The 14,103-nt window shown below is 40.2% G+C and overlaps 2 protein-coding genes across 5 annotated transcripts; one reads left to right on the plus strand and one right to left on the minus strand.

The window, feature by feature from the left end:
- The first annotated feature begins 4,277 nt into the window (after positions 1-4,277).
- LOC115736732 (1-aminocyclopropane-1-carboxylate oxidase 5-like) lies at positions 4,278-5,556 on the plus strand. The gene is made up of 3 exons (XM_030668561.2): positions 4,278-4,400; positions 4,616-4,830; positions 4,950-5,556. The coding sequence occupies exons 1-3, from the start codon at positions 4,299-4,301 to the stop codon at positions 5,554-5,556; spliced, it is 924 nt and encodes a 307-aa protein (XP_030524421.1). The 5' UTR covers positions 4,278-4,298.
- Positions 5,557-6,983: 1,427 nt separating this feature from the next.
- Positions 6,984-13,274, minus strand: LOC115736636 (NAD kinase 2, chloroplastic). 4 transcript variants are annotated; one of them, XM_030668449.2, is made up of 8 exons: positions 12,752-13,273; positions 10,408-12,345; positions 9,705-9,826; positions 9,459-9,600; positions 9,149-9,373; positions 8,771-8,845; positions 8,152-8,253; positions 6,984-7,476 (listed from the first exon to the last, which is right to left on the minus strand). In XM_030668449.2, the coding sequence occupies exons 1-8, from the start codon at positions 13,013-13,015 to the stop codon at positions 7,273-7,275; spliced, it is 3,072 nt and encodes a 1,023-aa protein (XP_030524309.1). In that variant the 5' UTR covers positions 13,016-13,273; the 3' UTR covers positions 6,984-7,272. The 4 variants fall into 4 exon arrangements, with proteins under 4 accessions (XP_030524309.1, XP_030524293.1, XP_048130211.1 ...); XM_030668433.2 differs by having other exon boundaries at positions 10,408-12,348; positions 12,752-13,272; XM_048274254.1 differs by lacking the exon at positions 12,752-13,273 and adding an exon at positions 12,651-12,743 and having other exon boundaries at positions 10,408-12,348.
- Positions 13,275-14,103: the final 829 nt, after the last annotated feature.

Genomic DNA, 14,103 nt, shown 5'->3' on the forward strand with positions numbered 1-14,103 from the left:
GACAGTAACCAGAATCAAATCAAAAGGGGAATAATTATACAGTCGAGTATGCCCAAAAGCCACCCAGGAGAGCAAGTAGTGTAACAGGTCATTCCCTACTATTAGAGAAACGTATTATTCTTCTTCTTCATTTAAAAAGAAAATTACTATTCGCTCGTACCAATATGAAGGAACGTTCCATTGTCAAATTAGCTAACCTGACATAGCGACAAGCATGGAAATCCTCCAATGTCACATAATATCGATCTGGTTATAATGAAACCGACAGAGTATCATAAATCAATGACATTGTTTCGTTGGGAATGACTTCAAGTGACAATATACCTTTCACTGAAAGTTGGATATTCAATTTTTATTTAATCGAGGTGACATGGCAGTTCGGACATGAAGTGTTAAGGGTAACCAAAAAAAAAATAAAAAGAACTAATTATTGTAAAAGAAAGTAAATGCAGGAGCTAGAAGGTTAAATTGATAAATGGAAAGATACCATTTGTTATGTTGATAATCGTGGGGTTCCTCTCCACAACAATTCAACACAGCTTACATAGCCTATTACGCAAGGTAACCATTTCTAATCAGTTAACATTGAAATTAGAAGTTACAACTGCATGTCCATGATTTTTGGCACCATGATCACGCCCCATAACTGCATCTTATCAATAAGTGGTTACAACTCTTCAGTTGTCACTAGGGTCGACTGCATGTTTGCTATTTCAGGCTCCAAGGTTGCTCTCCACGATTGCATGTCAATCTTCTCAACGAACCATTTATAAATCCTCAATTGGCATCTTTATCATCTTCAGTTTGCCTTCAACCATTAGCTAAATCTATTCTAAGTGTTAATCGTCGATTAATGAAAAAATTACCAAAAAAGTCATAAACTTATTGTAATTTGAGAGAAGTATCAAAAAATTTTTAAACATATTGCATTGATGCGATTCAGTCCTAAACCTTTTATTGGTGTCAATTCAATATATCCTAAATATTTTGCATTGGTGCCAATTCATTCCTAAACCTTTTATTGTTCCTAATTCGATCCTAAACATTTTGTGTTTGTGCCAATTCAAGCATAAACCTTTTACATTTCTGTTAATTGAGTAAATCCAGCCGATTTTTGCGAAAATTTACTGACGTGGTCATTGGTTGTCATACATGGCATGGCTAGCACTAACGTGGATATTTTTTGATATTTTTAAATATTTTTAATAATTTTTAATAAATATTTTGGTTTTTTATTCTTTTTCTTTTCTCAATCATTGAAAATTTATTATAATTATTTAAAATTATTAAAATAATATTTAAAAAATTCACATCAACGCCAGCTGTGCCACGTAAGACAATTGATGTCCACATCGGCAATTTTCAACTAAAATTGATCTAATTGACTTAATTAACAGAAATGCAAAAGATTTAGGACTGAATTAGCACAAATGCAAAAGGTTTAGGATCGAATTGGCACCAATAAAAGGTTTAGGACTAAATTGGCAACAATGTAAAGGGTTTAGAATTGAACTAGCACTAATAAAAGATTTAGAGCTACATTGGCACTAATGCAATAGGTTTAGAACTTTTTTAACACTTTTCCCATTGTAATTATGACAATTCACTCCTAAACCTTTTTTCTTTGCCAATTGAGTTATTAACCTTTTACAATTATACCAATTCAATCCATCGGGTAGGCGCTAACGTGGACAATTTTCAATATTTTTTAATATGTTATGAATTATTTATTTATTTATTTTCTTTTTTTCTTTTCCTTCTTCCTTTCGACGGTCGCCCGATCAGCAATCGGCCAGAGGAAAAAGGAGAAGAAAAAATTGAAAAAATAAAAAATAATAAGACATTTATAAAATATTAATTTATAATTAAAAAATTTCAAGTTAGCATTGGCCGATCAAAGTTGGCCAGAAGGACTGAATTAATACAAATGCAAAAATTTTAAGACTCAATTAACTAAAAAAAAGTTTAAGGCTGATTCGACACAATTACAATAGTTTTAAGATTTTTTCAGTAATTTTTTCATCGATCAATCGTCACCACACGTTGATTATAGTACTTAGTCATCAGTATTCATGATTATCGACATACTCCTCTGCCATTGATATCCTATCACTGGTCTAATCACTCGACACCGAGCTTTTATACCTGCATCATGTCCATTATTGATATTCGTGTTCATCGAGGAGCTTCTCTAACCATTTATTATAACCGTTCAACATCAAACTCTATATTAGCTTCAACCTAGTTATAAAGATTTGATCATATTTTGGTGTTAAAAAACACGATCCCAATGCTTTGCAGGCCAATGGACACGAAACATCTGAAAAAACAAATAACGAACTCATAGAATTGGCTTAATGACGAGTGGACATATATACTAGCAAAGTAGACCCACGATACACGGTCGATTTTCATGTTATCAAGCACTGAAAAATGCATATTTGAACTAGTTACTTGAGATTCGACCTACATCTTACATGATTTAAGAGATTAATATATCTATCATAAAGTTGACTTCCTTGTCATACCTTCGTAGAAAAATGGGGAGTTGACAAAGTAATTGACAAGATTATAATTGGTGATGTCCCTTTCTATTGAAGTCACCAACCATGGCCTTGCTTCAGCCCTCGAATCATGCCTACAGATCAGTGTGCCCCGTTCAGTATTACGCAGCACGCACCACACCTTTCACGGAAAAGCCCGCCCGATTGTTCCACCATTGATCAATCTCAGTCACAGGCTTGGTTGGAGGGTTACCAGATGTTGCCACGTCAGCTTGATGAATGGTAGTCCGCAGAGGATTGAATTGCAAGCAACACAAGACACAATCACATCAATTTCATGCCAAAGAATAATGAAAAGTGAAAAGATGTGATTGCCAATTGGATGTGTACTAGACTTTAATCATAGCAAGTATAATTCATATATAAGAAAAAATTGCATGCACTGATTGGGTTAAATATCAGAAACCCAATTTAAAAAGGGTAAGATAATAAATAAATAAAAACTGCAACACTTAGCTCAATATGGAAATTCTATATGAAACTTGATAGATTATAGCACATAAGAATAGCACCAAAACACCAATCGGCTAGACGGGGTGATGAGACTCGCCGGCCTCTACTCAATCCATTGTTATGAGAGTCACCTTATATTCATTGGATCAAAGCTATTTAAGGTGGTTAGTATTGGGAGCGCGTAGCAAAAGTCCGATACCTTTACCCGGGGAGATCGCCAAGAGAGAGCCTAAGTCCGAGCCCGTTAATATATCTAGTTGGACCCACATTCATTCAAAAACTTAGCTAATGAGTTATGGGCTAACTTGGATATATTAACTACTCTACATCACATTAATTCTCCAATGTGGGACTTCTCTAACACAACTCACACGTGCATTCTAACAATCTCCCCCTCACGTGTGAGCCTGCTCTACATCACATTAATTCTCCAATGTGGGACTTCTCTAACACAACTCACACATGCATTCTAACAGTTAGCTAAGGCATGTATCGTTGAAAATCATAAAAGCTCGATTAAATGATGCCTTTGATGTTAACCTTGATCTAGCACTTAAAAGACAACGTCAAAATTAGTGGGTGTTAGCTGTTTTTGGACACAGTTATGTTGTTAATCCTTGAACCATTAGAGCCCTCCATCCAAAGTTCGATTGAAGGGTTTAACTGGAGCTTCCTCCATTGGAGTACAAAAGTGTTTGCATGACAAGCAAGCTACATTTAAAAGTAGAAAATGGAAAATAAAAACAAATGTAAAACTTCCTTTACCCAAAAAAAACAAATGTAAAACTGCTGATAATAATAATAATAATAATAATAATAAAGAAATACTAGGCTAAAGTTTGCCAGGTGGCAGCAGGGCATACGTATTTCATTGAATATAGAACATTAGTGAAAATTAGGAAAAAGAGATGCATCACAACCTGAAGATGAGTGCTTGTGTTGTGGGCTACCAGACCTTGCAAGCGTTGACTTTGGGTCAATAAAATAAAGGGTCACCGTCCCACAACTTACCCCTGATCCAACGGCTACCTTTTGACAAAGAATTCTTTTAACTTATAAAATAAAAAAAGAATAAACAAATATTGTGTAGGGTTGACAGTTAAGGTCGATCGAAGATGGCGGGAGTGCAAAATAAATAGAGACCTGCACATCTCTGTTTGCAGCATCAGAAACAAGTTCAGTTTCAGCATAAAGAAGCAAGTAGCTCGACTAGTCCTCTCAGAGTTTCTCCGTTACTTGTTTCCATCCACATATAAACTTCAAGAAGTATTTGAACACCAAATGGCGATTCCGGTGATCGATTTCTCGAAGCTCAGCGGCGAGGAGAGGGCCAAGACAATGGCTCAGATTGCCAATGGCTGTGAGGAATGGGGTTTCTTCCAGGTACAGCATTCCATCCTGTATTCATCTTCACTTGAGACAATGGTTGAGAGAAGGAAAGTCATGAGTTTGATTTCCTTTTTGTGTGTCTGCATGCGCGCGCGAGTATATCTTTTTTTGGCTCGAGTTCAGGAGTGCTCCCCCGGATCTTGGTAATTTAGGAACTGTTTGTATGTGTCTCTGAACTGATTTACGATGATGATGGAATCTGAATGCAGCTGGTGAACCATGGGATACCAGAGGAGCTGCTGGAGAGGGTGAAGAGAGTGTGTGATGAGTTCTACAGGTTGGAGAGAGAAGAGAACTTCAACAAGTCAACCCCTGTGAAGCTGTTGAATGAGAGCGATGGTGAAAAGGTAGAGAACGTGGACTGGGAGGATGTTATCACTCTCCTTGATGACAATGAATGGCCTTACAAAACTCCCGGTTTCAAGTAATTTTCATCTCTCTCTCTCTCTCTCTCTCTCTCTCTCTGAAAACATCAGAGGTGGGAATAATTTGCATGATTTCGATAGAAGGATCAGCTAACAATTTGCATGCGCAACTTGACAGGGAAACCATGGGGGAGTACCGCGCAGAAGTGAAGAAGCTCGCCGAGAAGGTCGTGGAAGTCATGGATGAGAACTTGGGCTTGCCAAAGGGCTACATCAAAAGCGCCTTCAACAGCGGCAACAGCGCCGGCGACAATGAAAACAACAGCAACGAGGCCTTCTTCGGGACTAAAGTGAGCCACTACCCGCCCTGCCCGCAACCAGAGCAGATCAACGGTCTCCGGGCCCACACCGATGCCGGGGGCGTGATCCTGCTCTTCCAGGACGATGCTGTCAGGGGCCTCCAGATACTCAAGGGCGGCGAGTGGGTCGATGTGCAGCTGCTTCCCAACGCCATCGTCATCAACACAGGAGACCAGATCGAGGTGCTGAGCAACGGCAAGTACAAGAGCGTCTGGCACCGCGTCCTCGCCATCCCGGAGGGCAACCGGCGCTCCATCGCCTCGTTCTACAACCCGTCCCTCGCCGCCACCATTTCTCCCGCGCCCCAGCTGGTGGAGCAAGCCGGTGCTTACCCCGAGTTTGTGTTCGGGGATTACATGTCGGTCTACGCAGAGCAGAAGTTCCTCCCCAAGGAGCCCAGGTTCCAAGCTGTGAAGGCCGTGTAATAAGTTAATATCGCGTGAAGAGAAGTTTCCATGTGAATTACGACAAGGGGAGTAGCACCCTGGTCTTTGTTTCATGTTGTCGTAGTGTTAGCACTTGTATAAAGTCCGTTCATTTTTGGTCTTTTCTTCCTTTTTTTCCCCATGGATGTATGTGACTGCTAAGTGCTAATTTCCCGCTGAAAGTTGTGGAACTTACCTAGTTTACTGATGAGGGACAAGTTCGAGCTTCCATCTACATCGTATGCTGAGGTTTTGGAGTACTACAGTTTTGGAAGGGAGGTTGGGCGACATGGAAACACCGGACTTCTCCTCAAGGGTAGCTACCAGATTGTCTGTCGAGAAAATATTGCCTGCATTAGATATGCCACATAGGATTTACATTAAGCGGTTGAGAGATCGACACGTGGCACATCCGAGCCCACCTGTCAGAAGTTTCAAAATTTCTTACTCTCCTCTCTCTTAGTCACTTCTCTCTTCATTTTCAATCTCCATATGGTTTAATGTAAACCCTACATGGCACGTCTAATGCACCTAATATATTCCCATCAATTTCAAGCTGATTCACATTTTATCATTATCTAGCCCAATGACTACCTCAATCCAGATTGGAATGTCAACTGTTTCCTTTATAGAAGTAATTTTGCTATTAGCATCAGCATTTTGATGGTTTTCAGTAAAAATCACTGTACGTTTGGCTTTTCTAGAAAGAATCTGATGATCTTTCGCCAAGTTTTCTTCGTTTTCTTCCTCCTGTTGTATGGAAGAAACATGTTTCCTAATTTAGCGAGTTCACTTATAATGCAAATTTTTTGTGAGAGCATAAACTTTGATTTACAATTTGAGGTCTTTTGGCCTAATAGGAGATGGCAAGCATCAACCGTCTAGTGTGTTTAGCGAAATCCAGAAAGTGTTTCCAAGTGGTTGTGACACAATGCAAGGGCCTTCGATGTGAGCTACAGAAAGTGTATGATAAAAAACCATTTTGCTTCACCGACTCGTGAACCTAACTCTTGGGCTTCATTTATTTCGTGAAAAATAAATAATTTGAAAAATATTTTCCTTAAAACGATCGCTTGTATTACTTATAAAAATGAATGAACGGAATTTTTTTTTCACTATCAATAAAAATATTTAGACATAAATTATTATCAATAATAAAAACATTTTTCATTGACTAATTATTTCAAACAATATAAGTGATCATGTGTAGAGAAATATTTTTCAGATCATTCGTTTTTTGCAAAACAAACAAAGCGTTGCTCAACGTTCGACAATCACAAAAGTATAATCTAAGACATGTCATCGATCTATGTAACTTTACTTTGTTCAGTCATGTTGGAAGAATGCGTTTCAAGGGAATGACGACCCCAACAGCTGTCCAAGGACTCCTGAAGTAAGGAGCGTCTGAGGAAATGAAATGAAACATCTGATAATCCCGGCTAGAAGAAGACAACGGGTTAGATCTCCATTCCCTCAAAAAGAATTGTTCTATACACCAATTCAATCCCCATAAAAAAATTATATACTAAGGGAAATGAGGAAAAGAGAATGGCATCCCAATTCCATAGGCAGCCTATATGGTGTGAATTGATAGTATGTAGCTTTGGTGAGTGGGATTTTGTATGACCTGCTCGACTTATATACTGTACAGATATGTACATTAACCCAACTCGATGGGTCTTGAATGTAGTAACTTGGTCCTCGCTTTCAGAAACTTCAAAGAGCTCTCTGATCGAGCCTCTCGTTCCAATTCAAGCATCTTATTAAGCTACGGAACCAGTCGCCGGTCTGGTCACACTTGTTGACCGTCGGGAGTGGATGCTGGCTCATAGATATTCGAACGGAGTCTCCTCTCGAGAGTTGCTGCCTTCTCTTCCCATCAAAGGAAACCCATGCATTGCTCCGTGCATCTTCGGGGATCTGCTGGTTAACCAGAACGTGTTAAATACTTGAGAAAAAAGCTCTGTTTCGTAATATGATTATGCATGTAAAGAGATATTTAGAAAATGCTCTACGTTGTCTGTCATATGATTATGCACGTAAAGAGCTACTTCTATGATGGAGACATCCGCAAGATGACACCATGACAAGACATGCCCTATTGTTTTCTTGTTGGCTCCTCGGAGTCACACATGAGTCCGGTCGGGCAAAAGAGGCGGTTTGATGGGGAGATTTTGAAAGAAACTTCGAAATTTTGAACATAAAGCCCCCCTAACATGCCAAAGTCAACAAATTAATCATTCGTTTGGGGCTCCAGTTTTTGCCGGGCATTTTCCCACTTTGTCACAGACACGTCATTTTGCAGGAACTTAAGAACTGCAGTAAGCCCCTACGAGCTGAAGAGTGCAGTCACGCCAATGCAATAGATACAGAACATGGCAGCATGAAAGACACTTGTATGGAGAAGAGTTTTTTCACTTTCCATTTTGCACTATAAAATGCACCATATACCGCGTCACTCAACATATATCTAAATGTGCAAAAGGCAACACCTGTAAAGCAATTGAAGCATAAATTGCACCTAGATTTTAGCAGCGAGGCTCATCAAATGAGGAATAATATTGTTAAAATTTCAACAGCTGGAGGGAATTTCACCTTTAACTCAAGCCTAGCAGAGTCAGGAAGTATGACAGGCCTGAAAGAAAGAGAGTGTGGGCAGATTGGAGTAAACAACATGCAAGGAACACTTGGATGCACCTGCAGTTACAAGATGTCACTATTAGAAAACTAGTGAAAATAGAAAGGAAGTTAGTAACAAGGAAGTTGTTACTAATTCTTTCGGCAGATTTTTTTCTTTTGGTCGAAATTTTGGCATTCTCTTGGCCATTTTCTAACAAACATATCTATTTATACAAAACATGGGCCGACATGCGTATGTGTGCGTGCACGTTTGTGCGAGCGAGAGAGAGAGAGAGAGAGAGAGAGAGAGAGAGAGAGAGAGAGAGAGTAAAACAAGTGCAGATCTCCACCAGCTTCTGTGTTTGAAGCAAATGTGATATCATTTTGGTCTGGTGAGTGTGTGTGGTTTTTTCTTTCCTCGGGGGCAGACAAAGAAACAAGTAAATGCATATGCCTGCAGATGCATGTATTTCTGGCAATATCAAATCTGTAAAGAAAGGACCAACTATAGTGTTTTAAGCTTTGTTCCTTATGCATATAACATCCACAAACAGACAAGGTAAATGTACTAAACAAGCTCAAAACAAAAAATTACCATAGAACCTCCTGCAGCAGTTGAATAAGCTGTACTTCCTGTGGGTGTGGCTATAATGACTCCATCACCTTGCACCTATATGACAAGGTTCTACTTGTAATTTGATGCAACAAAGAAATCAGTTCGCCACATAACAACAGTTTCCATTTTTTCCTGTTGCGAAGCACAAACTAGCGTGTTCCATTTTGGTATAAAGACTGCTTCATGTTTCTAAATGACATTTACAATGTGTTTTAGTGTTCAAAAAATTTTTGACTAAGATAAAGAGACTCTTGTCAGCAGGAGGAAAATGTAACTAGGCATGTTGCCCCAGCAAAGAGCAAAATTTAAATGTCCTCCTCCCTCCTTTTTCCTTTTGGAGAATGAGTACTGACGCACCTTTGTAATAAGCCGATCATGTTCATAGCATTCTATCTTTGAAAGGTAGGGATTGGAACCCCGATCAACAACAACCTCATTTAGGACATCGAATACTTTGCCAGGCATGGCTTTCCCCTTTCGGAAGATTTCACAACGCAGACGCATTCTAAGAGTTATATAAACACCATCAACTATATTATTCCCATGAACGACCTGCCTCAAATCCTGTCTATAATCATCGAACTGCACCAAAAGAGAACTAATGGGTTAAAATTAAAAGAAAAATCCTGCTGAAACAATGAGAGGAAACTTGAATCGAAGAGCTTACCTTGTGGGACGTGAGAAATCCAAGAGACCCAAGATTGAAGGATACAACCGGCGGGACAGCATCCCTGAATAAGTTTGATGCATGTAATATTACTCCATCTCCTCCCAAGCAAGCCACGAAATCAACCCTCTCATGAAGATCACTAGATAAAAACACCACAAGGCGATCAAATTGCATAAGAAGTCAAATTACAGTGGAAAATATTGAAATTCTGCCTTAAAGTTCTTTCACTGCATCTGCAACTACCTGGTATCTTGACTATAAAATGTTAGAACAAACCCAAAACCCGGGATTCTAGCAAATACGTCGTGCACGTCAGGTTCAACGAGCACATTCATCTTCTCTTGGTAATACAAGAAAGACGCAACCTGTATATGAGGTAACAAATCCTGAAAACTTGACTATGCTCGGAACTATAACAATTCAGCAGCTATTATGGTAATTGCCTATTCCCTAGATCACAACGGTACCCTAACAGACCAAAAATGTCATTAGGAAGAAAGACAGCAGCAACTAATGGGTGGCCTCCTATCAAATGATACAGATTCTATGAAAGCTCTTAAGCAGTCGTGGCATACTTGCTCAATATCCTTCTTTGGTGTCAACGGACTTACAAATGTCCATATCAAGCCATTGTGCTTGCATCAGCAAATTTGCATCTCCAGTTGCAAACACTTTCAAGATCTTGCTTTTTACTTTTATTGAAAAGTGGTGCACACTAGATGCTAAATAGCTAGCTCCAATTGATAGTACATTTATAAATAAAAAATATAAATCTGCCTCCACACAGAGTTTTGTGCATGTGAGTGAAGGTGATGCCCATGCAGATGCTAAGAGAAACGTTACTGAACATGCTTGTTCCTTGGTCCTAGCATAATCAGTGCTGGCAAATCTGGCATATAATTTCTCAAACAGTGAAGCTGTATTATTATGTCAAGGAACTATGTACCTCTTTAGCTTCTTCCATGAGCTCTGGCCCCAGCTTTTTCAGTAACAGAACAGTTCTTGGGGTAGTTTTCCACATAAGCATCTGTTGCTGCGTACTAGGGTGAGTAAATGCCAACGAAGATTCAGTAACTTTCTCTCTGGCACAGGAGAAACCATCTGTACGAACTAAAAACATCTCCGCTTTCTTTCTTGACTGCACCCGTACAACACCAGTAGCCGAAGCACACATATTCCCCTCAACTTCCGTGCCATTATCACCATTAACTAAGGACGATTCAGCATTTCTTTTACGTTCCTCCACATTGGTTTCAGTCATAAGATTCTCATCCACATTATTGTTCACACCAACAGTGGAATACGCACCTGAACTAGAAATCCTTTCCGAACCTAATCCTCGAAAAGATGGACTACTATAATCCAAATCGTCTTCTATGGCAGTCATCCTGTCATTAGCTGGTGCTTTTTGGGGCATTTGGGAGGTGCTCTTGACATTAAGGGAACCATTGGGACTCCCTGACTTTGCGAAACTCGACACTGGACTTCCCTTAGCAGATTTATCTTTCTGCGTTCTCTGATCAAGTGCTACACTTGAAGCTGGGGCTGTTTCCAACTTCTTCGACTGATTAAGGAAATAAGTAGGAGGTGAGATCTTTTTTCTATTGAGGAAACTCGACATCTCTGTTTTAGAGAATATGTTGCTAGGAGGGAATTGAGACTTAAGAGGATCGATGTTAATGAATGAGTTGTTCGAAGATTCTGCCCGGTTAATGTCTGTGTCTAATGATTTCACACTGTCGCTAGAACAGAGGGGACTATAAGTCCCATTGACGTCCTCTTTGCTATAATACTCATTTGGAGGGAGTTTCCCATGAGAAGCTCCATTTGAACTGTATGCCATTTCCAAGCTTTTCCTCAATGGATCATCTTCATTCTCAGCGAATATTCCCTCTTCACCAACAAGAGATTTATGATAATCCCCAATTCCATTCGTTGCTTCTGACGCTGCATCCTTAGAAGGGGCAGAATTGGCCTCGAATCGGCTCATATGCTGTCTGCATCTAGAAACCATAGCAGAAGTTCTCCAAACCCCTTCTTTACTGTGGAGATAAATGGGCTTTTTGCTGCAATCTGATAGCGTCGATGCAAATTTTTCCACCTGATCCATAGTAGGTGCAGTCCCTACTTCAACTGGGATTTTTATCAGTTCAATGTTCCCAGACGAAATAGCCTCGTCTAAGGCCAACTGATAAAGGTTATCCTTTATCGTCTCTGCCCTTAGATCAACAATTGTCTTAAAGCCATTCGCAATCAACCATTTTAGACCCTCATCAGTCACCTGACCGCCCTTCCAAAATGCAACCTCAGAATCTAGGTCCTCTCTTGAAGGAGACAAAGAAACAGGACTCCAGTTAGCAAACAGCAGATGAGACGGATAGCCATCCCCACGAGGGAAGCCCGAGTCGAAACAGACATTTTTCAGCCTTTGTAGTTTCCTCCAGACATCCAGGCTCTGTTCATCATCCGGTGTCACAATATTTTCAAGAGCAACATGAAGACTCTCGCAACATCGCTTCATCTCACTTCTGAACATGGCGAGGGGAGGAAGCTTACCATCCTCCATCATGCTTACATCTGCCGCCCGAAATGAGTTCATGATAGAAGACCTTCCAGAAAGAACATCCTCTCTCGCCTTGTTCAAGAGAGATAACACACAACCTAGGACAGAGACTATTTTATCTTCCAAAAGCGGTTTTTCCTCCACCAAGAAATCATAAGGAACGGCGCATTCTCCTGTCAATGGATTGCACAACGTGTCCATCAGTGCGGCATGAAGCCGCTCAGCAGCTCTGAAGATTCTGCAATACGCTTCAATTTCTGCAATATCCCCAGGAACAGGCCCTATCCATGGCAACTGCGATGTGTCCTGAGAGTAGCCAATCTTCTGCCAAAGAAACAAATCTCAGTCTATCATGCACCCAGACACCAACTCAGCGTCACCAATTTAGTACTCTTCCACTCGTGTTCAAAAAAGCAGGTACTTTACTAGCGACGAAGCAAAATCAACCTTTCTATTCTCCAACATAAGGGTGATAAGAAATTTATAAGCTAAAGCACTGCATGACAAAGCCAAAACAAGCTTCACTACAGACAGATGCCCTCTATGGGTACTCACAGAGATAACTCTTTCACCAGGATTCAAAGCAATCGCTGCGATTTTTCATGCTATGAGCTGAAAATAGAGACCTCAAAAAGGAAAAAGCAAAAATCGCAACTGCTCTCGGACATATCGACCAGCGCCGAACTTGGTTCTCCCGAAGAATCAACTACGCGAGTTGGCCACTCACCTGCGAGTCGAAACCCACACCGGGCGAGAAGCCACTTCGAATTTCAGCACAGACGTAGAATCTGAAACGCCGCTTGAACCGGGCCTTCCCACGCAGCGCGAACCCGCATCCCAACAGTCCGGAGCTTCGATCACTCAGCAGCCGGCACTGGTTCAGGTTCAGAGGCCAAAGGTGCAGGGGCGAGGGAGGAGCTCCGGGGAGCGGAGGCGAGCGGCCCATCTCGACGGCGATCGCCGGGCGGCACGCGTGAGGGCAACGCGCCATGGGGGGCGGCGAAGGGGAACGGAGAGTAGTTCCAGGGTTGAGGGCCGGACGAAGAATCGCGGGATGAAGAAATCTCGATGGCGTTGAACCCCCAGTGGGATGTGGATAATATCGGCGGGGATTGTTGGCGGGTAGTAGTGGCAATTTGGGTGGCTCAAGTTTCTTCTTCTTGTTGCTTCTTGTTGCTTCTTGTTTTCTTCTTGCCTTTTGGCTTCAACAGCTCGATTCGGACAGGCAGTTCCGTTTGATTTTCTGATGTGATGTTGTTGTTGTTGTTGTTGTCCTCCTTTTATTAATATTTGAATTTTTTTTTTTTTTTGTGGATATCAGTGGGTCCCACGTCCGGACCGACCTGGGAACCGCGCCACGGGTCTAGTAAAACCCGGATTCGGATAAATGGTTCTCTTGCGAGAGGACAATTTCCGGGTTTCGTCTGACCCAAAAAAAAAAAAAAACTCGGGCGGGTTTCGGGCGTGTATTAAAAAACGAAATTTGTCAATTAATTGATTTTTTTTACCAAAAAAAAAAAAAACTAATTGATGTTTTTGTCGATCGGTAACATAATTAACTAACGATTGATGATTTAACTTACAATCTCGTAACGTAGAAAGTCAAAAGAAATTTCATTATATTCAAAAATTATTTATCAAATTATGTCAAGTCGGACGTAACTAATACACAGTAATTTTTCAAAACTTATTAGTTATTGCATCGTTGAAAATAATATTTTTTTATGAAAGTTATTAAACACGTAAGGATTTTACTAATAGTCGTTCATTTATATGATTACGAAGGAGCACGTGTTATAATTTTTTACATAAAAGTTGCTAAACCTTTGTTATTAACTCACTTCTGACACTTATAATATTACTCTTAACATTAAATAATGACTAAACCCCTGGTCAAGTCTCTTTCTTCAACTTTGGAAAGTTACCAACCTCCTTTCCGTTAGGAGGGAATGGAGAGGCTAACTCTTCGATAATATTATCTTGTTTAGTATGTTGATTAAGCTAAAATTAGATTGAAATAAGATTATAATTAGTTTAAAAATCATATTGGAAAAAAAATTACAGAGACGGCATTTAAAA

The sequence above is a fragment of the Rhodamnia argentea genome, chromosome 2, assembly GCF_020921035.1.
Source record: "Rhodamnia argentea isolate NSW1041297 chromosome 2, ASM2092103v1, whole genome shotgun sequence".
NCBI classification, from domain to species: domain Eukaryota; kingdom Viridiplantae; phylum Streptophyta; class Magnoliopsida; order Myrtales; family Myrtaceae; genus Rhodamnia; species Rhodamnia argentea.

Excerpts from the sequence above, each read along its gene's own strand:
- LOC115736732 (XM_030668561.2), top strand. The coding sequence starts at position 4,299 with ATGGCGATTCCGGTGATCGATTTCTCGAAGCTCAGCGGCGAGGAGAGG. Across the intron at positions 4,401-4,615 it reads AGGAATGGGGTTTCTTCCAG|CTGGTGAACCATGGGATACC; the intron begins GTACAGCATTCC and ends ATCTGAATGCAG. Across the intron at positions 4,831-4,949 it reads TACAAAACTCCCGGTTTCAA|GGAAACCATGGGGGAGTACC; the intron begins GTAATTTTCATC and ends GCAACTTGACAG.
- LOC115736636 (XM_030668433.2), bottom strand. The coding sequence starts at position 13,015 with ATGGCGCGTTGCCCTCACGCGTGCCGCCCGGCGATCGCCGTCGAGATG. Across the intron at positions 9,827-10,407 it reads TCATGGAAGAAGCTAAAGAG|GTTGCGTCTTTCTTGTATTA; the intron begins GTACATAGTTCC and ends CCTCATATACAG. Across the intron at positions 7,477-8,151 it reads CTGCTAGGCTTGAGTTAAAG|ATCCCCGAAGATGCACGGAG; the intron begins GTGAAATTCCCT and ends GTTAACCAGCAG.